Raw genomic sequence first — 25,109 nt, 5'->3', positions numbered from 1 at the left:
CTCCCTGCCACCTCTCCTCTCTCTCCCTGCCACCTCTCCTCTCTCTCCCTGCCACCTCTCCTCTCTCCCTGCCACCTCTCCTCTCTCTCCCTGCCCTCTCCTCTCTCTCCCCGCCACCTCTCCTCTCTCTCCCTGCCACCTCTCCTCTCTCTCCCTGCCACCTCTCCTCTCTCTCCCTGCCACCTCTCCTCTCTCTCCCTGCCACCTCTCCTCTCTCTCCCTGCCACCTCTCCTCTCTCTCCCTGCCACCTCTCCTCTCTCTCCCTGCCACCTCTCCTCTCTCCCTGCCACCTCTCCTCTCTCCCTGCCACCTCTCCTCTCTCTCCCTGCCCTCTCCTCTCTCTCCCTGCCCTCTCCTCTCTCTCCCTGCCCTCTCCTCTCTCTCCCTGCCCTCTCCTCTCTCTGCCCTCTCCCTCCCTGCCCTCTCCCTCCCTGCCCTCTCCCTCCCTGCCCTCTCCCTCCCTGCCCTCTCTTCTCTCTCCCTGCCCTCTCTTCTCTCTCCCTGCCCTCTCCTCTCTCTCCCTGCCCTCTCCTCTCTCTTTCCCTGCCACCTCTCCTCTCTCTCTCTCCCTGCCATCTCTCCTCTCTCCCTGCCAGCTCTCCTCTCTCTCCCCGCCACCTCTCCTCTCCTCTCTCTCCCCGCCACCTCTCCTCTCCTCTCTCTCCCCGCCACCTCTCCTCTCTCTCCCCGCCACCTCTCCTCTCTCTCCCTGCCACCTCTCCTCTCTCTCCCTGCCACCTCTCCTCTCTCTCCCTCTCTCCTCTCCTCTCTCTCCCCGCCACCTCTCCTCTCTCTCCCCGCCACCTCTCCTCTCTCTCCCCGCCACCTCTCCTCTCTCTCCCTGCCACCTCGCCTCTCTCCCTGCCACCTCGCCTCTCTCTCCCTGCCACCTCTCCTCTCTCTCCCTGCCTTTCTCTCCTCTCTCTCCCTGCCACCTCTCCTCTCTCTCCCTGCCACCTCTCCTCTCTCTCAACCTGCCACCTCTCCTCTCTCTCCCTGCCACCTCTCCTCTCTCTCTCTCCCTGCCACCTCTCCTCGCTCTCTCTCCCTGCCACCTCTCCTCGCTCTCTCTCCCTGCCACCTCTCCTCTCTCTCTCTGCCACCTCTCCTCTCTCTCTCTGCCACCTCTCCTCTCTCTCCCTGCCACCTCTCCTCTCTCTCCCTGCCAGCTCTCCTCTCTCCCCGCCACCTCTCCTCTCTATCCCTGTCACCTCTCTCTCCCTGCCACCTCTCCTCTCTCTCCCTGCCACCTCTCCTCTCTCTCCCTGCCACCTCTCCTCTCTCTCCCTGCCACCTCTCCTCTCTCTCCCTGCCACCTCTCCTCTCTCTCCCTGCCACCTCTCCTCTCTCTCCCTGCCACCTCTCCTCTCTCTCCCTGCCACCTCTCCTCTCTCTCCCTGCCACCTCTCCTCTCTCTCCCTGCCACCTCTCCTCTCTCTCCCTGCCACCTCTCCTCTCTCTCTCCCTGCCACCTCTCCTCGCTCTCTCTCCCTGCCACCTCTCCTCTCTCTCTCTGCCACCTCTCCTCTCTCTCTCTGCCACCTCTCCTCTCTCTCCCTGCCACCTCTCCTCTCTCTCCCTGCCAGCTCTCCTCTCTCCCCGCCACCTCTCCTCTCTATCCCTGTCACCTCTCTCTCCCTGCCACCTCTCCTCTCTCTCCCTGCCACCTCTCCTCTCTCTCCCTGCCACCTCTCCTCTCTCTCCCTGCCACCTCTCCTCTCTCTCCCTGCCACCTCTCCTCTCTCTCCCTGCCACCTCTCCTCTCTCTCCCTGCCACCTCTCCTCTCTCTCCCTGCCACCTCTCCTCTCTCTCCCTGCCACCTCTCCTCTCTCTCAACCTGCCACCTCTCCTCTCCCTCCCTGCCATCTCTCCTCTCTCTCCCTGCCACCTCTCCTCTCTCTCCCTGCCACCTCTCCTCTCTCTCCCCATGCCACCTCTCCTCTCTCTCCCTGCCACTTCTCCTCTCTCTCCCTGCCACCTCTCCTCTCTCTCCCCGCAACCTCTCATCTCTCTCCCCGCCACCTCTCCTCTCTCTCCCTGCCACCTCTCCTCTCTCTCCCTGCCACCTCTCCTCTCTCTCCCTGCCACCTCTACTCTCTCTCCCTGCCACCTCTCCTCTCTCTCCCTGCCACCTCTCCTCTCTCTCCCTGCCACCTCTCCTCTCTCTCCCTGCCACCTCTCCTCTCTCTCAACCTGCCACCTCTCCTCTCTCTCCCTGCCATCTCTCCTCTCTCTCCCTGCCACCTCTCCTCTCTCTCCCTGCCACCTCTCCTCTCTCTCCCTGCCACCTCTCCTCTCTCTCAACCTGCCACCTCTCCTCTCTCTCCCTGCCACCTCTCCTCTCTCTCCCCGCCACCTCTCATCTCTCTCCCCGCCACCTCTCCTCTCTCTCCCCGCCGACCACTCCTCCTTTCCCCAAATTCCTCTCCTCACCTCCTCTCCCTTGCCTTTCTCTCCTCCCCCTCCCTGAATCTACACCCTAAATTGCACTTCTTTTGACCAGGGCCCTATAGGGATTATGGTACCACATGAAGTGACTCTAAATTGTTTAAGTGCCCTTCAGCTATGAGGAGTCATCTTGTGAGACCTTTCCATCTCTGCCTTTGTGTATACACGGAGTGATATTACATTGTCTCAGGTCACCACCATGAATGTTAATGCCTTCTTTCAGATGCTCCGGCATGTTTTTTTTTTAAGGGCTTTGTGAATTTTAATCAGAACTAGCACCTCTTCTCAAAATCATTATCACATACAGTACCAGTCATTCAGGGATTTTCTTTATTTTTTAAGCTGCATCCCTGTCTCACCCCACGACCTGTGTGAAGAAATGTGTGTTTTTTTGCCCATTTTAACCGCACACTTGTTGTTTGTGTACATGGATTTTATAATGTCGTATGTTTTACCCCCAACACCACTTTCCATCAGTTTGTACAGCAGACCCTCATGCCAAATTGAGTCGAAGGCTTTTTCGAAATCAACAAAGCATGAAGACGGGTCTGACTGATGGGGAATAACAGTCCAGTCTAATGAAGATGGGTCTGACTGATGGGGAATTAACAGTCTAGTCACTGTGAAGATGGGTCTGACTGATGGGGAATTAACAGTCCAGTCTAATGAAGATGGGTCTGACTGATGGGGAATTAACAGTCCAGTCTAATGACTGATGGGGAATAACAGTCCAGTCACTGTCCAGTCTAATGAAGACGGGTCTGACTGATGGGGAATTAACAGTCTAGTCACTGTGAAGATGGGTCTGACTGATGGGGAATTAACAGTCCAGTCTAATGACTGATGGGGAATAACAGTCCAGTCACTGTCCAGTCTAATGAAGACGGGTCTGACTGATGGGGAATTAACAGTCTAGTCACTGTGAAGATGGGTCTGACTGATGGGGAATTAACAGTCCAGTCTAATGAAGATGGGTCTGACTGATGGGGAATTAACAGTCTAGTCACTGTGAAGATGGGTCTGACTGATGGGGAATTAACAGTCCAGTCTAATGAAGATGGGTCTGACTGATGGGGAATAACAGTCCAGTCTAATGAAGATGGGTCTGACTGATGGGGAATAACAGTCCAGTCTAATGAAGATGGGTCTGACTGATGGGGAATAACAGTCCAGTCTAATGAAGATGGGTCTGACTGATGGGGAATAACAGTCCAGTCTAATGAAGATGGGTCTGACTAATGGGGAATAACAGTCCAGTCTAATGAAGATGGGTCTGACTGATGGGGAATTAACAGTCTAGTCACTGTGTAGATGGGTCTGACTGATGGGGAATTAACAGTCCAGTCTAATGAAGATGGGTCTGACTGATGAGTAATAACAGTCCAGTCTAATGAAGATGGGTCTGACTGATGGGGAATTAACAGTCCAGTATAATGAAGATGGGTCTGACTGATGGGGAATTAACAGTCTAGTCACTGTGAAGATGGGTCTGACTGATGGGGAATTAACAGTCCAGTCTAATGAAGATGGGTCTGACTGATGAGTAATAACAGTCCAGTCTAATGAAGATGGGTCTGACTGATGGGGAATTAACAGTCCAGTCTAATGAAGATGGGTCTGACTGATGGGGAATTAACAGTCTAGTCACTGTGAAGATGGGTCTGACTGATGGGGAATTAACAGTCCAGTCTAATGAAGATGGGTCTGACTGATGGGGAATAACAGTCCAGTCTAATGAAGATTGGTCTGACTGATGGGGAATAACAGTCCAGTCTAATGAAGATGGGTCTGACTGATGGGGAATAACAGTCCAGTCTAATGAAGATGGGTCTGACTGATGAGTAATAACAGTCCAGTCTAATGAAGATGGGTCTGACTGATGGGGAATAACAGTCCAGTCTAATGAAGATGGGTCTGACTAATGGGGAATAACAGTCCAGTCTAATGAAGATGGGTCTGACTGATGAGTAATAACAGTCCAGTCTAATGAAGATGGGTCTGACTGATGGGGAATAACAGTCTAGTCACTGTGAAGATGGGTCTGACTGATGGGGAATTAACAGTCCAGTCTAATGAAGATGGGTCTGACTGATGGGGAATTAACAGTCTAGTCACTGTGAAGATGGGTCTGACTAATGGGGAATAACAGTCCAGTCTAATGAAGATGGGTCTGACTGATGGGGAATAACAGTCCAGTCTAATGAAGATGGGTCTGACTGATGGGGAATTAACAGTCTAGTCACTGTGAAGATGGGTCTGACTGATGGGGAATTAACAGTCCAGTCTAATGAAGATGGGTCTGACTGATGGGGAATTAACAGTCCAGTCTAATGACTGATGGGGAATAACAGTCCAGTCACTGTCCAGTCTAATGAAGACGGGTCTGACTGATGGGGAATTAACAGTCTAGTCACTGTGAAGATGGGTCTGACTGATGGGGAATTAACAGTCCAGTCTAATGACTGATGGGGAATAACAGTCCAGTCACTGTCCAGTCTAATGAAGACGGGTCTGACTGATGGGGAATTAACAGTCTAGTCACTGTGAAGATGGGTCTGACTGATGGGGAATTAACAGTCCAGTCTAATGAAGATGGGTCTGACTGATGGGGAATTAACAGTCTAGTCACTGTGAAGATGGGTCTGACTGATGGGGAATTAACAGTCCAGTCTAATGAAGATGGGTCTGACTGATGGGGAATAACAGTCCAGTCTAATGAAGATGGGTCTGACTGATGGGGAATAACAGTCCAGTCTAATGAAGATGGGTCTGACTGATGGGGAATAACAGTCCAGTCTAATGAAGATGGGTCTGACTGATGGGGAATAACAGTCCAGTCTAATGAAGATGGGTCTGACTAATGGGGAATAACAGTCCAGTCTAATGAAGATGGGTCTGACTGATGGGGAATTAACAGTCTAGTCACTGTGTAGATGGGTCTGACTGATGGGGAATTAACAGTCCAGTCTAATGAAGATGGGTCTGACTGATGAGTAATAACAGTCCAGTCTAATGAAGATGGGTCTGACTGATGGGGAATTAACAGTCCAGTATAATGAAGATGGGTCTGACTGATGGGGAATTAACAGTCTAGTCACTGTGAAGATGGGTCTGACTGATGGGGAATTAACAGTCCAGTCTAATGAAGATGGGTCTGACTGATGAGTAATAACAGTCCAGTCTAATGAAGATGGGTCTGACTGATGGGGAATTAACAGTCCAGTCTAATGAAGATGGGTCTGACTGATGGGGAATTAACAGTCTAGTCACTGTGAAGATGGGTCTGACTGATGGGGAATTAACAGTCCAGTCTAATGAAGATGGGTCTGACTGATGGGGAATAACAGTCCAGTCTAATGAAGATTGGTCTGACTGATGGGGAATAACAGTCCAGTCTAATGAAGATGGGTCTGACTGATGGGGAATAACAGTCCAGTCTAATGAAGATGGGTCTGACTGATGAGTAATAACAGTCCAGTCTAATGAAGATGGGTCTGACTGATGGGGAATAACAGTCCAGTCTAATGAAGATGGGTCTGACTAATGGGGAATAACAGTCCAGTCTAATGAAGATGGGTCTGACTGATGAGTAATAACAGTCCAGTCTAATGAAGATGGGTCTGACTGATGGGGAATAACAGTCTAGTCACTGTGAAGATGGGTCTGACTGATGGGGAATTAACAGTCCAGTCTAATGAAGATGGGTCTGACTGATGGGGAATTAACAGTCTAGTCACTGTGAAGATGGGTCTGACTAATGGGGAATAACAGTCCAGTCTAATGAAGATGGGTCTGACTGATGGGGAATAACAGTCCAGTCTAATGAAGATGGGTCTGACTGATGGGGAATAACAGTCTAGTCACTGTGAAGATGGGTCTGACTGATGGGGAATTAACAGTCCAGTCTAATGAAGATGGGTCTGACTGATGGGGAATTAACAGTCTAGTCACTGTGAAGATGGGTCTGACTAATGGGGAATAACAGTCCAGTCTAATGAAGATGGGTCTGACTGATGGGGAATAACAGTCTAGTCTAATGAAGATGGGTCTGACTGATGAGTAATAACAGTCCAGTCTAATGAAGATGGGTCTGACTGATGGGGAATAACAGTCCAGTCTAATGAAGATGGGTCTGACTGATGAGTAATAACAGTCCAGTCTAATGAAGATGGGTCTGACTGATGGGGAATAACAGTCCAGTCTAATGAAGATGGGTCTGACTGATGGGGAATAACAGTCTAGTCTAATGAAGATGGGGAATAACAGTCCAGTGTAATGAAGATGGGTCTGACTGATGGGGAATAACAGTCTAGTCTAATGAAGATGGGGAATAACAGTCCAGTCTAATGAAGATGGGTCTGACTGATGAGTAATAACAGTCCAGTCTAATGAAGATGGGTCTGACTGATGAGTAATAACAGACCAGTCTAATGAAGATGGGTCTGACTGATGGGGAATAACAGTCCAGTCTAATGAAGATGGGTCTGACTGATGGGGAATAACAGTCTAGTCACTGTGAAGATGGGTCTGACTGATGGGGAATAACAGTCTAGTCACTGTGTCCATCCTCAGTGCTTAAAACTAGTCACCTTCAAATGTCTCTTTTGTGTCTATTTTGTGTGTGTGATTCTCAACCTTCTTTAACCTTCATAAGCCCGTGGCCCAGATGATATGACAGTCAGGCTAGTGAAGTCTACTGGACCCCTGTATTAAATACAACATCTCTGTTTCCTCCTCCTCTCCCTGGGACAGTCTCAGAAACAGAATGTAGATCTGAGCAGGCAGGCCAAGTTCGCCCAGACACCGTCCTTCGCTCTCTTCGTCACCCTGAAGAACGTGGTGTGTAAGATCGGCGAAGACGCAGAGGTCCTCATGTCCCTCTACGACCCTGTTGAGTCAAAGTTCATCAGGTATGTAACCTCCTATGACGTCATAGGTTTAAAGGTCATCGTTTTACAGTACATAGAGCCCATAGGGAGAGCGTTGCATTGTGGGTTTTGTAGTCGACTTGAGCTTCAACAGATTTCCTGCAACGATTTTCACAAGTTACTACCAAACTTATCATAACGACAAATTGAGACATTCGCTCACAAAAAAATATCGTTCTTATTTGACACTGTAAATTATATTTATTAGTTGTTTTGAATGGTTTCTTTTAAGGTTAAAGGTCATCAGGTATGTTCCTCTGTGACCCTCTGAGGGTTAAAGTTTATCGGGTAAGCGAAGGGTCGCAAGAGTTCTGGACACTTTCTCAAATTTCCCATGTTTTCCTGAAATTCCAGTTGGAGCATTCCCTCCCTGGTTAGAGCATTCCCTCCCTGGTTAGAGCATTCCCTCCCTGGTTAGAGGATTCCCTCCCTGGTTGGAGCATTCCCTCCCTGGTTAGAGCATTCCCTCCCTGGTTGGAGCATTCCCTCCCTGGTTAGAGGATTCCCTCCCAGGTTGGAGCATTCCCTCCTTTGTTAGAGCATTCCCCCCTGGTTATTTCCTCACTATTGTGGGAATCCTCTCATCAGGATTTCTGGAGAACCTCTGAATCATTGGAATAGTATTGTCCTAGGCCCGAGTGCAGAGCCAGGAACGTTACAGCACAGACCCGGCTGCCAGCCTGCCTGGGGGTTTTCTCTTGTTCCAGGATACTGTTCAGGAAACGTCTCATCTGTGTTCGACATTAGTCAGTCGATTGTCATTTGTTCATCTTGAGACTAGAGAGTTGATTTGTGATGCCAGATTGTAAAACTAAAATGTTGATGTTGGTTCTTCCCCTACCCAGTGAGAATTACCTGGTGCGATGGTCCAGTCAAGGCCTGGTGAAAGATATAGACCAGCTACATAACCTGAGATCAGTCTTCACTGTGAGTATATGTAGATATAGACCAGCTACATCACTGTGAGTATATGTAGATATAGACCAGCTACATCACTGTGAGTATATGTAGATATAGACCAGCTACATCACTGTGAGTATATGTAGATATAGACCAGCTCCATAACCTGAGATCAGTCTTCACTGTGAGTATATGTAGAGTGTTGGCTGCTACTGCAGGGTTGTTTACCCAGACCTGTCTTGAGGGCTGTCTGTGTGTGTGTTTACCCAGACCTGTCTTGAGGGATGTCGGGGTGTGTGTGTGTTTACCCCCCTGTTTGGGCGGCTGTGTTTGTTAAGTTCCCCGGCTCTGAAAGAAAGAGAACGACCCAGAGCGACCCGGTTTGTTTGTCAAAGGTCACCTCTCTACTAATGGCTGGCCAAGGGCAGCCCGGGTCACCAAGCGCCTACGTACGACGAGCTAGTTGGCGCCCGCTACTCCGCTCGCTACACTGGCGGCACAGCATGGATCACAGCAGGACATGAACCATGGACACAATTAAATAGGGAGTTAAAGCAATTTGGTAGTGAAAACCGCCTCCTTAACAAAAGGTTATCCTCCTTTGAAAAGGTTTTCTCAGCCTGGTGGTGTTACTGCTGCAGGCTAATAAACAGATCAGCCTGGTGGTGTTACTGCTGCAGCCTAATAAACAGATCAGCCTGGTGGTGTTACTGCTACAGTCTAATAAACAGATCAGCCTGGTGGTGTTACTGCTGCAGTCTAATAAACAGATCAGCCTGGTGGTGGTGGTGTTACTGCTGCAGTCTAATAAACAGATCAGCCTGGTGGTGGTGGTGTTACTGCTGCAGTCTAATAAACAGATCAGCCTGGTGGTGGTGGTGGTGTTACTGCTGCAGGCTAATAAACAGATCAGCCTGGTGGTGGTGGTGTTACTGCTGCAGTCTAATAAATAAACAGATCAGCCTGGTGGTGTTACTGCTGCAGTCTAATAAACAGATCAGCCTGGTGGTGGTGGTGTTACTGCTGCAGCCTAATAAACAGATCAGCCTGGTGGTGTTACTGCTACAGCCTAATAAACAGATCAGCCTGGTGGTGTTACTGCTGCAGCCTAATAAACAGATCAGCCTGGTGGTGGTGGTGTTACTGCTGTAGTCTAATAAACAGATCAGCCTGGTGGTGGTGGTGTTACTGCTACAGCCTAATAAACAGATCAGCCTGGTGGTGTTACTGCTACAGCCTAATAAACAGATCAGCCTGGTGGTGTTACTGCTGCAGTCTAATAAACAGATCAGCCTGGTGGTGTTACTGCTGCAGTCTAATAAACAGATCAACCTGGTGGTGTTACTGCTGCAGGCTAATAAACAGATCAGCCTGGTGGTGGTGGTGTTACTGCTGCAGCCTAATAAACAGATCAGCCTGGTGGTGTTACTGCTGCAGTCTAATAAACAGATCAGCCTGGTGGTGGTGTTACTGCTGCAGTCTAATAAACAGATCAGCCTGGTGGTGTTACTGCTGCAGTCTAATAAACAGATCAGCCTGGTGGTGTTACTGCTGCAGTCTAATAAACAGATCAGCCTGGTGGTGGTGGTGTTACTGCTGCAGCCTAATAAACAGATCAGCCTGGTGGTGGTGTTTTTACTGCTGCAGCCTAATAAACAGATCAGCCTGGTGGTGTTACTGCTGCAGTCTAATAAACAGATCAGCCTGGTGGTTTTACTGCTGCAGCCTAATAAACAGATCAGCCTGGTGGTGGTGGTGGTGTTACTGCTGCAGCCTAATAAACATATCAGCCTGGTGGTGGTGGTGTTACTGCTGTAGTCTAATAAACAGATCAGCCTGGTGGTGGAGGTGTTACTGCTGCAGCCTAATAAACAGATCAGCCTGGTGGTGTTACTGCTACAGCCTAATAAACAGATCAGCCTGGTGGTGGTGGTGGTGTTACTGCTGCAGCCTAATAAACAGATCAGCCTGCTGGTGTTACTGCTGCAGCCTAATAAACAGATCAGCCTGGTGGTGTTACTGCTGCAGCCTAATAAACAGATCAGCCTGGTGGTGGTGGTGTTACTGCTGCAGCCTAATAAACAGATCAGCCTGGTGGTGTTACTGCTGCAGCCTAATAAACAGATCAGCCTGGTGGTGTTACTGCTACAGTCTAATAAACAGATCAGCCTGGTGGTGGTGGTGTTACTGCTGCAGCCTAATAAACAGATCAGTCTGGTGGTGTTACTGCTGCAGCCTAATAAACAGATCAGCCTGGTGGTGTTAGTGCTGCAGCCTAATAAACAGATCAGCCTGGTGGTGTTAGTGCTGCAGCCTAATAAACAGATCAGCCTGGTGGTGGTGGTGGTGTTACTGCTGCAGGCTAATAAACAGATCAGCCTGGTGGTGTTACTGCTGCAGCCTAATAAACAGATTCGCCTGGTGGTGGTGGTGTTACTGCTGCAGCCTAATAAACAGATCAGCCTGGTGGTGTTACTGCTGCAGTCTAATAAACAGATCAGCCTGGTGGTGTTACTGCTGCAGTCTAATAAACAGATTCGCCTGGTGGTGGTGGTGTTACTGCTGCAGCCTAATAAACAGATCAGCCTGGTGGTGTTACTGCTGCAGTCTAATAAACAGATCAGCCTGGTGGTGTTACTGCTGCAGCCTAATAAACAGATCAGCCTGGTGGTGTTACTGCTGCAGTCTAATAAACAGATCAGCCTGGTGGTGTTACTGCTGCAGCCTAATAAACAGATCAGCCTGGTGGTGTTCCTGCTGCAGCCTAATAAACAGATCAGCCTGGTGGTGTTCCTGCTGCAGCCTAATTAACAGATCAGCCTGGTGGTGTTACTGCTGCAGTCTAATAAACAGATCAGCCTGGTGGTGGTACTGCTGCAGCCTAATAAACAGTTCAGCCTGGTGGTGTTACTGCTGCAGTCTAATAAACAGATCAGCCTGGTGGTGTTACTGCTGCAGTCTAATAAACAGATCAGCCTGGTGGTGTTACTGCTGCAGTCTAATAAACAGATCAGCCTGGTGGTGTTACTGCTGCAGTCTAATAAACAGATCAGCCTGGTGGTGTTACTGCTGCAGTCTAATAAACAGATCAGGCTGATGGTGTTACTGCTATAGTCTAATAAACAGATCAACCTGGTGGTGGTGGTGTTACTGCTGCAGCCTAATAAACAGATCAGGCTGATGGTGTTACTGCTATAGTCTAATAAACAGATCAACCTGGTGGTGGTGGTGTTACTGCTGCAGCCTAATAAACAGATCAGCCTGGTGGTGTTACTGCTGCAGTCTAATAAACAGATCAGCCTGGTGGTGTTACTGCTGCAGCCTAATAAACAGATCAGCCTGGTGGTGTTACTGCTGCAGCCTAATAAACAGATCAGCCTGGTGGTGGTGGTGGTGTTACTGCTGCAGCCTAATAAACAGATCAGCCTGATGGTGTTACTGCTGCAGTCTAATAAACAGATCAGCCTGGTGGTGTTACTGCTGCAGTCTAATAAACAGATCAGCCTGGTAGTGTTACTGCTGCAGCCTAATAAACAGATCAGCCTGGTGGTGTTACTGCTGCAGCCTAATAAACAGATCAGCCTGGTGGTGGTGGTGGTGTTACTGCTGCAGCCTAATAAACAGATCAGCCTGATGGTGTTACTGCTGCAGTCTAATAAACAGATCAGCCTGGTGGTGTTACTGCTGCAGTCTAATAAACAGATCAGCCTGGTGGTGTTACTGCTGCAGTCTAATAAACAGATCAGCCTGGTGGTGTTACTGCTGCAGTCTAATAAACAGATCAGCCTGGTGGTGGTGGTGTTACAGCTGCAGCCTAATAAACAGATCAGCCTGGTGGTGGTGGTGTTACAGCTGCAGCCTAATAAACAGATCAGCCTGGTGTTGGTGGTGTTACTGCTGCAGTCTAATAAACAGATCAGCCTGGTGGTGGTGGTGGTGTTACTGCTGCAGCCTAATAAACAGATCAGCCTGATGGTGTTACAGCTGCAGCCTAATAAACAGATCAGCCTGATGGTGGTGGTGTTACAGCTGCAGCCTAATAAACAGATCAGCCTGATGGTGTTACAGCTGCAGCCTAATAAACAGATCAGCCTGGTGGTGGTGGTGTTACAGCTGCAGCCTAATAAACAGATCAGCCTGGATGAGAATCTAAAAGCAGATTTGATAGGGGGTGATGTCCTTATTGGCCTCATTGTAATGATACAGAGTATCAATGTAACTAGAATTGGGAACAATAAGTCAAATTTTGAATGTGCGCTTTGGCAGCACAGGCGGCTGGTGTCAACTTAATTGGGTAGGACGGGCTCATAGTGATGTCTGGATGGAATGGTATCAAACACATGGTTTCTATGTGCTGTAAACCGTTCCATTTACTCAGTTCCAGCCGTTATTATGAGCAGTTCTCCAATCAGCTGCTTCCTGTGTTGGGCAGTACTGTTACCAAGGTAATACTGACTCATTCACTGTGTTGGGCAGTACTGTTACCAAGGTAATACTGACTCATTCACTGTGTTGGGCAGTACTGTTACCAAGGTAATACTGACTCATTCACTGTGTTGGGCAGTACTGTTACCAAGGTAATACTGACTCATTCACTGTGTTGGGCAGTACTGTTACCAAGGTAATACTGACTCATTCACTGTGTTGGGCAGTACTGTTACCAAGGTAATACTGACTCATTCACTGTGTGGTAACTCCGGTGTAGCCCCATGGTCATACTGCAGTGTAGCTCCGTGGTCATACTGCAGTGTAGCTCCGTGGTCATACTGCAGCGTCGCTCCGTGGTTATACTTCGGCGTAGCTCCGTGGTCACACTGCGGCGTAGCTCCGTGGTCATACTTCGGCGTAGCTCCGTGGTCATACTTCGGCGTAGCTCCGTGGTCATACTTCGGCGTAGCTCCGTGGTCATACTGCGGCGTAGCTCCGTGGTCACACTGCGGCGTAGCTCCGTGGTCACACTGCGGCGTAGCTCCGTGGTCACACTGCGGCGTAGCTCCGTGGTCACACTGCGGCGTAGCTCCGTGGTCACACTGCGGCGTAGCTCCGTGGTCACACTGCGGCGTAGCTCCGTGGTCATACTGCAGCTCCGTGGTAACACTGTAGCTCCGTGGTAACACTGTAGCTCCGTGGTAACACTGTAGCTCCGTGGTAACACTGTAGCTCCGTGGTCATACTGCAGCGTAGCTCCGTGGTCATACTGTAGCTCCGTGGTCATACTGCAGCGTAGCTCCGTGGTCATACTGCAGCGTAGCTCCATGGTCATACTGCAGCTCCGTGGTAACACTGTAGCTCCGTGGTAACACTGTAGCTCCGTGGTAACACTGTAGCTCCGTGGTCATACTGCAGCGTAGCTCCGTGGTCATACTGTAGCTCCGTGGTCATACTGCAGCGCAGCTCCGCGGTCATACTGCAGCTCCGTGGTAATATGTAATAGCTTCACTCTTTCTCAGTGTTTCCTCATCCTGGTCCTGGGGACCTAAAGGGGGGTTTGTTTGTTGTTCCCTGGCACGACACATCCCGTTCAAATGTTCAACTCATCTCTTTCATCTAGCTTTCATCCAGGTGTGTAGTACTAGAGCAACAACTAAAATGTGCCCCCCCACCCCCCCCCCCCACACTTCTATCTACAATGGACAAAAATATATAAAGTGTTGGTCCCATGTTTCATGCGCTGAAATAAAATATCCCAGAAATGTTCCATTCGCACAAAAAAACCTGTTTTACATCTCTGTTAGTGAGCGACTTCTCCTTTGACCAGTTAAACCATCCATCTGTCAGGTGTGGTATATCAACACGCTGATTTAAACAGCATCATCATTACACCATTGTTGTAATGTTGCGTTTCTATTATTTGATCAGTATAAATGATTTGTTTCCCGATTTGTAACTGATGTTGTGTAGGAATACACAAAGTTTACAGGTACACCAGGGTGGTTATGCTCCTCCCAACACCACCACTGAGTCTATTGGTTGTCGTCGTTCTCCCCCCCCCCCCCCCCCCCCACAGGACCTTGGCAGTGAGGATTTAAAGAGAGAGAAGATCAGCTTTGTGTGCCAGATCGTTAGAGTCGGACGGATGGAGCTACGTGACAACAACACCAAGAAGCTGACCTCTGGGCTGAGGAGACCCTTTGGAGTGGCAGGTAAATGGTGGCCGTGTCTTTAAACCCAGAGACTACTGGAACTAGCCTGGGTACCGGTCTGTTTGTGTTAACATTCCTCTCTGTCTCTATCAGTAACAGAGACTACTGGATCTAGCCTGGGTACCGGTCTGTTTGTGTTAACATTCCTCTCTGTCTCTATCAGTAACAGACTGCTATAGCATTGACATTCTATACTATATGTCTCTATCAGTAACAGACTGTTATATCATTGATCTTCTATACTATATGTCCTGTCTCTAACAGTAATGGATGTGACTGACATCATAACAGGCAAGATGGATGATGAGGACAAGCAGCATTTCATCCCCTTCCAGCCGTGAGTATGAAATATGAACACACACTCTCTCTCCCATCCATTACATCACCATAACACAGCGCACTATGTCATAAAACCCGTTCCTACTTGATCATGGGGGAGATGTTCTATAAACACAACACACATGGACCAGAACATAATGGAGGTCTATGGACTAGAACATACTGGACCTCTATGGACCAGAACATACTGGACCTCTATGGACCAGAACATACTGGACCTCTATGGACCAGAACATACTGGAGGTCTATGGACCAGAACATACTGGAGGTCTATGGTGGGACCTCTATGGACCAGAACATACTGGACCTCTATGGACCAGAACATACTGGACCTCTATGGACCAGAACATACTGGACCTCTATGGACCAGAACATACTGGACCTCTGTGGACCAGAACATACTGGACCTCTATGGCCAGAACATACTGGACCTCTATGGGCCAGAACATACTGGACCTCTATGGACCAGAACATACTGGACCTCTATGGACCAGAACATACTGGACCTCTATGGACCAGAACATACTGGACCTCTATGGACCAGAACATACTGGACCTCTATGGACCAGAACATACTGGACCTCTATGGACCAGAACATACTGGAGGTATATGGACCAGAACATACTGGAGGTATATGGACCAGAACATACTGGAGGTATATGGACCAGAACATACTGGACCTCTATGGACCAGAACATACTGGACCTCTATGGACCAGAACATACTGGACCTCTATGGACCAGAACATACTGGACCTCTGTGGACCAGAACATACTGGACCTCTATGGACCAGAACATACTGGACCTCTATGGACCAGAACATACTGGACCTCTATGGTAGGACCTCTATGGACCAGAACATACTGGACCTCTATGGACCAGAACATACTGGACCTCTGTGGACCAGAACATACTGGACCTCTATGGTAGGACCTCTATGGACCAGAACATACTGGACCTCTATGGACCAGAACATACTGGACCTCTGTGGACCAGAACATACTGGACCTCTATGGTAGGACCTCTATGGACCAGAACATACTGGACCTCTGTGGACCAGAACATACTGGAGGTCTATGGACCAGAACATAATGGAGGTTTTTGTTGGGACCTCTATGGACCAGAACATACTGGAGGTCTATGGTGGGACCTCTGTGGACCAGAACATAATGGACCTCTATGGACCAGAACATAATGGACCTCTATGGACCAGAACATAATGGACCTCTATGGAGCAGAACATTAAGTCTATGTTAGGGTAGTACTCTGACTTCTATGGACCAGAACATTAAGTCTATGTTAGGGTAGTACTCTGACCTCTATGGACCAGAACATTAAGTCTACGTTAGGGTCGTACTCTGACCTCTGTCCCTGAAGCCGTCTCCTCTATGGTGGAAGCAGTGTGTGGAGTAGACGGGGCCTGCATCTGAAACGGCATCCTATTCCCTTGTTGTATTTATTATGGATCCCCATTTAGTTCCTGACAAGGCAGCAGCTACTCTTCCTGGGGTTTATTATGGATCCCCATTTAGTTCCTGACAAGGCAGCAGCTACTCTTCCTGGGGTTTATTATGGATCCCCATTAATTCCTGTCAAGGCAGCAGCTACTCTTCCTGGGGTTTATTATGGATCCCCATTTAGTTCCTGACAAGGCAGCAGCTACTCTTCCTGGGGTTTATTATGGATCCCCATTAATTCCTGCCAAGGCAGCAGCTACTCTTCCTGGGGTTTATTATGGATCCCCATTAATTCCTGCCAAGGCATCAGCTACTCTTCCTGGGGTTTATTATGGATCCCCATTAATTCCTGTCAAGGCAGCAGCTACTCTTCCTGGGGTTTATTATGGATCCCCATTTAGTTCCTGACAAGGCAGCAGCTACTCTTCCTGGGGTTTATTATGGATCCCCATTAATTCCTGTCAAGGCAGCAGCTACTCTTCCTGGGGTTTATTATGGATCCCCATTTAGTTCCTGACAAGGCAGCAGCTACTCTTCCTGGGGTTTATTATGGATCCCCATTAATTCCTGCCAAGGCAGCAGCTACTCTTCCTGGGGTTTATTATGGATCCCCATTAATTCCTGCCAAGGCATCAGCTACTCTTCCTGGGGTTTATTATGGATCCCCATTAATTCCTGCCAAGGCAGCAGCTACTCTTCCTGGGGTTTATTATGGATCCCCATTAATTCCTGCCAAGGCATCAGCTACTCTTCCTGGGGTTTATTATGGATCCCCATTAATTCCTGTCAAGGCAGCAGCTACTCTTCCTGGGGTTTATTATGGATCCCCATTTAGTTCCTGACAAGGCAGCAGCTACTCTTCCTGGGGTTTATTATGGATCCCCATTAATTCCTGCCAAGGCAGCAGCTACTATTCCTGGGGTTTATTATGGATCCCCATTTAGTTCCTGCCAAGGCAGCAGCTACTCTTCCTGGGGTTTATTATGGATCCCCATTTAGTTCCTGCCAAGGCTGCAGCTACTCTTCCTGGGGTTTATTATGGATCCCCATTTAGTTCCTGCCAAGGCTGCAGCTACTCTTCCTGGGGTTTATTATGGATCCCCATTTAGTTCCTGCCAAGGCTGCAGCTACTCTTCCTGGGGTTTATTATGGATCCCCATTTAGTTCCTGCCAAGGCAGCAGCTACTCTTCCTGGGGTTTATTATGGATCCCCATTAATTCCTGCCAAGGCAGCAGCTACTCTTCCTGGGGTTTATTATGGATCCCCATTTAGTTCCTGCCAAGGCTGCAGCTACTCTTCCTGGGGTTTATTATGGATCCCCATTAATTCCTGCCAAGGCAGCAGCTACTCTTCCTGGGGTTTATTATGGATCCCCATTTAGTTCCTGCCAAGGCTGCAGCTACTCTTCCTGGGGTTTATTATGGATCCCCATTTAGTTCCTGCCAAGGCAGCAGCTACTCTTCCTGGGGTTTATTATGGATCCCCATTAATTCCTGCCAAGGCAGCAGCTACTCTTCCTGGGGTTTATTATGGATCCCCATTTAGTTCCTGCCAAGGCTGCAGCTACTCTTCCTGGGGTTTATTATGGATCCCCATTAATTCCTGCCAAGGCAGCAGCTACTCTTCCTGGGGTTTATTATGGATCCCCATTAGTTCCTGCCAAGGCTGCAGCTACTCTTCCTGGGGTTTATTATGGATCCCCATTTAGTTCCTGTGAAGGCAGCAGCTACTCTTCCTTGCGTCTAAGCACATCATATAACATTATTACACCACTACATATCTACAATACAAAATGTATAATACCAACCATACAATAATATTACAATGCATGTGTGTGTCTCTACCTTTTGTGTGTGTCTCTTCACAGTTGCATAAGGTTTTGGTTGTTTTGTATGATTGGTTGTCTATTTGAGCCAGTAAATGGGTCTTTACTATTCTTATGGAGGGGAATGACTTGAGCTTCCCTCCAGGCCTGAGGGCACACGCTCTCTAGTAAGCTTAAATTGAAGATGTGGCATATTGGAAGTGGCAATATCATCCACTATTATCCTCAGTAATTTTCCATCCAGACTGTCTGACCTCGGTGGCTTGTCATTTGTTGATAGACAACAATCATCTTTTCACCTCTTCCACACTGACTTTACGGAATTAGTCAGATATATATTTGGATGTGTCGTGTTAGAGTTTGGTGCCGGCATGTCGTTCCCTATATAGTGCACTATTACCCTATAAACCTTGGTCTAAAGTAGTGCACTATTACCCTATAAACCCTGGTCTAAAGTAGTGCACTACTACCCTATAAACCCTGGTCTAAAGTAGTGCACTACTACCCTATAGACCCTGGTCTAAAGTAGTGCACTACTACCCTATAGACCCTGGTCTAAAGTAGTGCCCTACTACCCTATAAACCCTGGTCTAAAGTAGTGCCCTACTACCCTATAAACCCTGGTCTAAAGTAGTGCACTACTACCCTATACACCCTGGTCTAAAGTAGTGCACTACTACCCTATAGACCCTGGTCTAAAGTAGTGCACTACTACCCTATAGACCCTGGTCTAAAGTAGTGCACTACTACCCTAAAGACCCTGGTCTAAAGTAGTGCACTACTACCCTATAAACCCTGGTCTAAAGTAGTGCACTACTACCCTATAGACCCTGGTCTAAAGTAGTGCACTACTACCCTATAGGACCTGGTCTAAAGTAGTGCACTACTACCCTATAGACCCTGGTCTAAAGTAGTGCACTATTACCCTATAGATCCTGGTCTAAAGTAGTGCACTACATATACGGAATAGGGTTCCATTTGTGACTAAAACAGGGATGTTTTCAACCATTCACACCTGATTCATGTGCAGTTTATTGCACACCCTATTACCTACATAGACCAGGTTTAAAGTAGTGCACTATATAGGGAATAGGTTGCCATTTGGGGCTCAGACCCTCCACTATTCCACCGTGACTAAATTAAGGCGATCTCATTAACTGCCTGTGTCCCTGAGAGGATTCATAATTGGAAATGGTTTTAGACTGAGGCCCAAATGGCACCCTATTCCCTATATAGTGCACTACTATGGCACCCTATTCCCTATATAGTGCACTACTATTCACCCCCAAACGGCACCCTATTCCCTATATAGTGAACGTGGTGAAGGATGTAAGGAATAGAGTGTCATTTGGAACTCAGTCGTAGCTACCAATCAGTTTAGTTTAGTTGGCACGGTATGCAGATCTCCTCAGTTAACAGCTCTATCTAGGAACATACATAATGGATTAGACTCTCTCCTCCTCTCCACACACACACACACACACACACACACACACACACACACACTGTCGTAGTGATGAATTTTGGTAGTTTCCTGAATAGCAGCTTTAGTTTTTAGCTAGGACCCTGTTCTAAGGCAAACTAAACAGGAAGTTACTGTTCCTAATAAAGGACTGTTTGATGTAACTATATAATTGGTTAGACATCTCTGGCATGCAAACAGCTTCGTTTTGGAGACGGAAATGGCCCTCACATTGTTAAAACAAAGGTTGAGATATAATGTCATGTTCTTCCTAGTGTTGCCGGGGGCAACATCTTTCCCTAAAAGACTTTGACCAGGGTTACAATGGCCTTTTCTAACCTAGTTTATTAATATTTAGTTGATTTAAAGTCTACAGGAAGAGGAAATTGAGAGATGTTAGGAATGCTTCAATGTTATTGCTGCTTTTTAATTCAATCAAGGTCTTATTTATTTCATTTCTACCCTTAAACATACTATATGTATTCCTTTAAATGTTATGCATCCTTCAGGCATTTCTCTCTGCCCTCCTCTGCTCTCTCTCCTCCTCTCCTCTGCTCTCTCTTCTCCTCTCCTCTGCTCTCTCTTCTCCTCTCCTCTGCTCTCTCTTCTCCTCTCCTCTGCTCTCTCTTCTCCTCTCCTCTGCTCTCTCTTCTCCTCTCCTCTGCTCTCTCTTCTCCTCTCCTCTGCTCTCTCTTCTCCTCTCCTCTGCTCTCTCTTCTCCTCTCCTCTGCTCTCTCTTCTCCTCTCCCTCTGCTCTCTCTCTGCCCTCTCCTCTCCCTCTGCTCTCTCTCTGCCCTCTCCTCTGCTCTCTCTTCTCCTCTCCTCTGCTCTCCTCTGCTCCCTCTGCCCTCTCTTCTCCCTCTGCTCTCTCTCCTCTGCTCTCCCTCTCCTCCTCTACTCTGCTCTCTCTCTGCCCTCTCCTCTCCCTCTGCTCTCTCTCATCTGCTCCCTCTCCTCTCCCTCTCCTCTCCCTCTGCTCTCTCTCCTCTGCTCCCTCTCCTCTGCTCCCTCTCCTCTGCTCCCTCTCCTCTCCTCTGCTCCCTCTCCTCCGCTCCCTCTCCTCTCCTCTGCTCCCTCTCCTCCTCTCCTCTGCTCTCCCTCTCCTCTTCTCCTCTGCTCCCTCTCCTCTTCTCCTCTCTCCCTCTCCTCCTCTCCTCTGCTCTCTCTCACCTCTCCTCTGACCTTTTCTGCTCTCCCTCTCCTCTCTCCTCTGTTCTCTCTCTCCTTTCCTCTCCTCTGCCCTTCTCTCTGCTCTCTCTCCTCTCTCCTCTACTCTGCTCTCTCTCTCTCTGCTCTCTCTCTCTCTCTTTTTCTGCCCTCCTCTCCTCTCTCCTCTACTCTGCTCTCTCTCTCTGCTCTCTCTGCTCTCTCTGCTCTCTCTCTGCCCTACTCTCCTCCTCTCCTCTCTCTCTGGTGTTGTTCCTGTCATGTGCCTACTACAGGCTAGCGTTGGATGATGCCGTGCTTCGCCACAGGCAACTGAACATCTCCCGTTTTTCAACCAGGGTGGCGGGGGAGAGCGACTTTCTCCAGACCGTCATTAACAAGGTCATCGCTGCCAAGGAGGTCAACCACAAGGGACAAGGTAAAGTCAATGTACAGGGAGGTGGGGGGTGAGATGCTTGGAGTGGTACTGTGAGAGGGCAGGGAGGTTCTGTTGGGTGACGTTACTGTATGATATAGAATACAGTATGATATAGAATACAGTATGGTACAGAATACAGTATGGTACAGAATACAGTATGGTACAGAATACAGTATGATATAGAATACAGTATGATATAGACTACAGTATGATATAGACTACAGTATGATATAGAATACAGTACGATATAGAATACAGTACGATACAGAATACCGTATGATACAGAATACCGTATGGTATAGAATACAGTATGATATAGAATACAGTATGATATAGAATACAGTATGACTGAGGTATTTGGTCGAAGGAGGCCAATCACAAAGAACATTTTAAAGTTACTGTGCAGGGAGGAATGATATGACTGGCCTGGGGTCTGACTAAAGGATGACTGGCCTGGGGTCTGACTAAATTACGGCTGGCCTGGGGTCTGACTAAAGGACGACGGGCCTGGGGTCTGACTAAAGGACGGCTGGCCTGGGGTCTGACTAAAGGACGGCTGGCCTGGGGTCTGACTAAAGGACGACTGGCCTGGGGTCTGACTAAATTACGTCTGGCCTGGGGTCTGACTAAAGGACGACGGGCCTGGGGTCTGACTAAAGGACGACTGGCCTGGGGTCTGACTAAAGGACGACTGGCCTGGGGTCTGACTAAAGGACGACTGGCCTGGGGTCTGACTAAAGGACGACTGGCCTGGGGTCTGACTAAAGGACGACTGGCCTGGGGTCTGACTAAAGGACGACAGGCCTGGGGTCTGACTAAAGGACGGCTGGCCTGGGGTCTGACTAAAGGACGACTGGCCTGGGGTCTGACTAAATGACGACTGGCCTGGGGTCTGACTAAATGACGGCTGGCCTGGGGTCTGACTACAGGACGACGGGCCTGGGGTCTGACTACAGGATGACGGGCCTGGGGTCTGACTACAGGATGACGGGCCTGGGGTCTGACTAAAGGGGCCTGGGGTCTGACTAAAGGGGCCTGGGGTCTGACTAAAGGGGCCTGGGGTCTGACTAAAGGGGCCTGGGGTCTGACTAAAGGGGCCTGGGGTCTGACTAAAGGGGCCTGGGGTCTGACTAAAGGGGCCTGGGGTCTGACTAAAGGGGCCTGGGGTCTGACTAAACGGGCCTGGGGCCTGACTAAACAGGCCTGGGGCCTGACTAAACGGGCCTGGGGTCTGACTATACGGGCCTGGGGCCTGACCAAAGGACGACGGGCCTGGGGCCTGACTAAAGGACGACGGGCCTGGGGCCTGACCAAAGGGCGACGGGCCTGGGGCCTGACCAAAGGGCGACGGGCCTGGGGCCTGACCAAAGGGCGGCGGGCCTGGGGCCTGACCAAAGGGCGGCGGGCCTGGGGCCTGACTAAAGGGCGGCGGGCCTGGGGCCTGACTAAAGGGCGGCGGGCCTGGGGCCTGACTAAAGGGCGACGGGCCTGGGGCCTGACTAAAGGGCGACGGGCCTGGGGCCTGACTAAAGGGCGACGGGCCTGGGGCCTGACTACAGGGCGACGGGCCTGGGGCCTGACTACAGGGCGACGGGCCTGGGGCCTGACTACAGGGCGACGGGCCTGGGGCCTGACTACAGGGCGACGGGCCTGGGGCCTGACTACAGGGCGACGGGCCTGGGGCCTGACTACAGGGCGACGGGCCTGGGGCCTGACTAAAGGGCGACGGGCCTGGGGTCTGACTAAAGGGCGACGGGCCTGGGGTCTGACTAAAGGACGACGGCCCTGGGGTCTGACTAAAAGACGACGGGCCTGGGGTCTGACTAAAAGACGACGGGCCTGGGGTCTGACTAAAAGATGACGGGCCTGGGGTCTGACTAAAGGGGCCTGGGGTCTGACTAAAGGGGCCTGGGGTCTGACTAAAGGGGCCTGGGGTCTGACTAAAGGGGCCTGGGGTCTGACTAAAGGGGCCTGGGGTCTGACTAAACGGGCCTGGGGCCTGACTAAAGGACGACGGGCCTGGGGCCTGACTAAAGGGCGACGGGCCTGGGGCCTGACTAAAGGGCGACGGGCCTGGGGCCTGACTAAAGGGCGACGGGCCTGGGGCCTGACTAAAGGGCGACGGGCCTGGGGCCTGACTAAAGGGCGACGGGCCTGGGGCCTGACTAAAGGGCGACGGGCCTGGGGCCTGACTAAAGGGCGACGGGCCTGGGGCCTGACTAAAGGGCGACGGGCCTGGGGCCTGACTAAAGGGCGACGGGCCTGGGGCCTGACTAAAGGGCGACGGGCCTGGGGCCTGACTAAAGGGCGACGGGCCTGGGGCCTGACTAAAGGGCGACGTGCCTGGGGCCTGACTACAGGGCGACGTGCCTGGGGCCTGACTACAGGGCGACGGGCCTGGGGCCTGACTAAAGGGCGACGGGCCTGGGACCTGACTAAAGGGCGACGGGCCTGGGACCTGACTAAAGGGCGACGGGCCTGGGGCCTGACTACAGGGCGACGGGCCTGGGGCCTGACTACAGGGCGACGGGCCTGGGGCCTGACTACAGGGCGACGGGCCTGGGGCCTGACTACAGGGCGACGGGCCTGGGGCCTGACTACAGGGCGACGGGCCTGGGGCCTGACTACAGGGCGACGGGCCTGGGGCCTGACTACAGGACGACGGGCCTGGGGCCTGACTACAGGACGACGGGCCTGGGGTCTGACTACAGGACGACGGGCCTGGGGTCTGACTAAAGGACGACGGGCCTGGGGCCTGACTAAAGGACGACGGGCCATTTTCCAATACTGTACATGTGTTAGTAACAGCTCTTGGATTGACATGTCATGCTTTAGTAGAACCCAGACCACCTGAAGAGGGTTTTGTAGAGGGAGGAGAACAGCCTCTGTGGTGTTGTCATGTTGAATGGCTTTAGACCCCAGACCACCTGAAGAGGGTTTTGTAGATGGAGGAGAACAGCCTCTGTGGTGTTGTCATGTTGAATGGCTTTAGACCCCAGACCACCTGAAGAGGGTTTTGTAGAGGGAGGAGAACAGCCTCTGTGGTGTTGTCATGTTGAATGGCTTTAGACCCCAGACCACCTGAAGAGGGTTTTGTAGATGGAGGAGAACAGCCTCTGTGGTGTTGTCATGTTGAATGGCTTTAGACCCCAGACCACCTGAAGAGGGTTTTGTAGATGGAGGAGAACAGCCTCTGTGGTGTTGTCATGTTGAATGGCTTTAGACCCCAGACCACCTGAAGAGGGTTTTGTAGATGGAGGAGAACAGCCTCTGTGGTGTTGTCATGTTGAATGGCTTTAGACCCCAGACCACCTGAAGAGGGTTTTGTAGATGGAGGAGAACAGCCTCTGTGGTGTTGTCATGTTGAATGGCTTTAGAACCCATACCACCTGAAGAGGGTTTTCTAGAGGGAGGAGAACAGCCTCTGTGGTGTTGTCATGTTGAATGGCTTTAGACCCCAGACCACCTGAAGAGGGTTTTGTAGATGGAGGAGAACAGCCTCTGTGGTGTTGTCATGTTGAATGGCTTTAGACCCCAGACCACCTGAAGAGGGTTTTGTAGATGGAGGAGAACAGCCTCTGTGGTGTTGTCATGTTGAATGGCTTTAGACCCCAGACCACCTGAAGAGGGTTTTGTAGATGGAGGAGAACAGCCTCTGTGGTGTTGTCATGTTGAATGGCTTTAGACCCCAGACCACCTGAAGAGGGTTTTGTAGAGGGAGGAGAACAGCCTCTGTGGTGTTGTCATGTTGAATGGCTTTAGACCCCAGACCACCTGAAGAGGGTTTTGTAGAGGGAGGAGAACAGCCTCTGTGGTGTTGTCATGTTGAATGGCTTTAGACCCCAGACCACCTGAAGAGGGTTTTGTAGATGGAGGAGAACAGCCTCTGTGGTGTTGTCATGTTGAATGGCTTTAGACCCCAGACCACCTGAAGAGGGTTTTGTAGATGGAGGAGAACAGCCTCTGTGGTGTTGTCATGTTGAATGGCTTTAGACCCCAGACCACCTGAAGAGGGTGT

At 50.1% G+C, this 25,109-nt stretch overlaps 1 protein-coding gene across 8 annotated transcripts in view; it reads left to right on the top strand.

The window, feature by feature from the left end:
- Positions 1-25,109, top strand: part of LOC139381119 (dedicator of cytokinesis 1) — a 547,069-nt gene that overhangs the window by 59,002 nt on the left and 462,958 nt on the right. For 4 of the 8 annotated variants that reach the window (XM_071124416.1, XM_071124414.1, XM_071124415.1 and 1 more), the window contains exons 8-12: positions 7,203-7,360; positions 8,224-8,305; positions 14,286-14,421; positions 14,686-14,758; positions 21,012-21,091. In XM_071124416.1, the coding sequence (XP_070980517.1) occupies positions 7,203-7,360; positions 8,224-8,305; positions 14,286-14,421; positions 14,686-14,758; positions 21,012-21,091 (529 nt within the window). Of the gene's footprint in view, positions 1-7,202; positions 7,361-8,223; positions 8,306-14,285; positions 14,422-14,685; positions 14,759-20,948; positions 21,092-25,109 lie in introns of all 8 variants that reach the window. The other 4 variants (XM_071124412.1, XM_071124410.1, XM_071124411.1 and 1 more) reach the window with 1 other exon arrangement.

The sequence above is a fragment of the Oncorhynchus clarkii genome, chromosome 23 (assembly GCF_045791955.1).
Source record: "Oncorhynchus clarkii lewisi isolate Uvic-CL-2024 chromosome 23, UVic_Ocla_1.0, whole genome shotgun sequence".
In the NCBI taxonomy this organism is placed as follows: domain Eukaryota; kingdom Metazoa; phylum Chordata; class Actinopteri; order Salmoniformes; family Salmonidae; genus Oncorhynchus; species Oncorhynchus clarkii.
The sequence above is the reverse complement of the archived record's forward strand: the minus strand, read 5'-3'. Positions and strand labels throughout refer to the sequence as shown.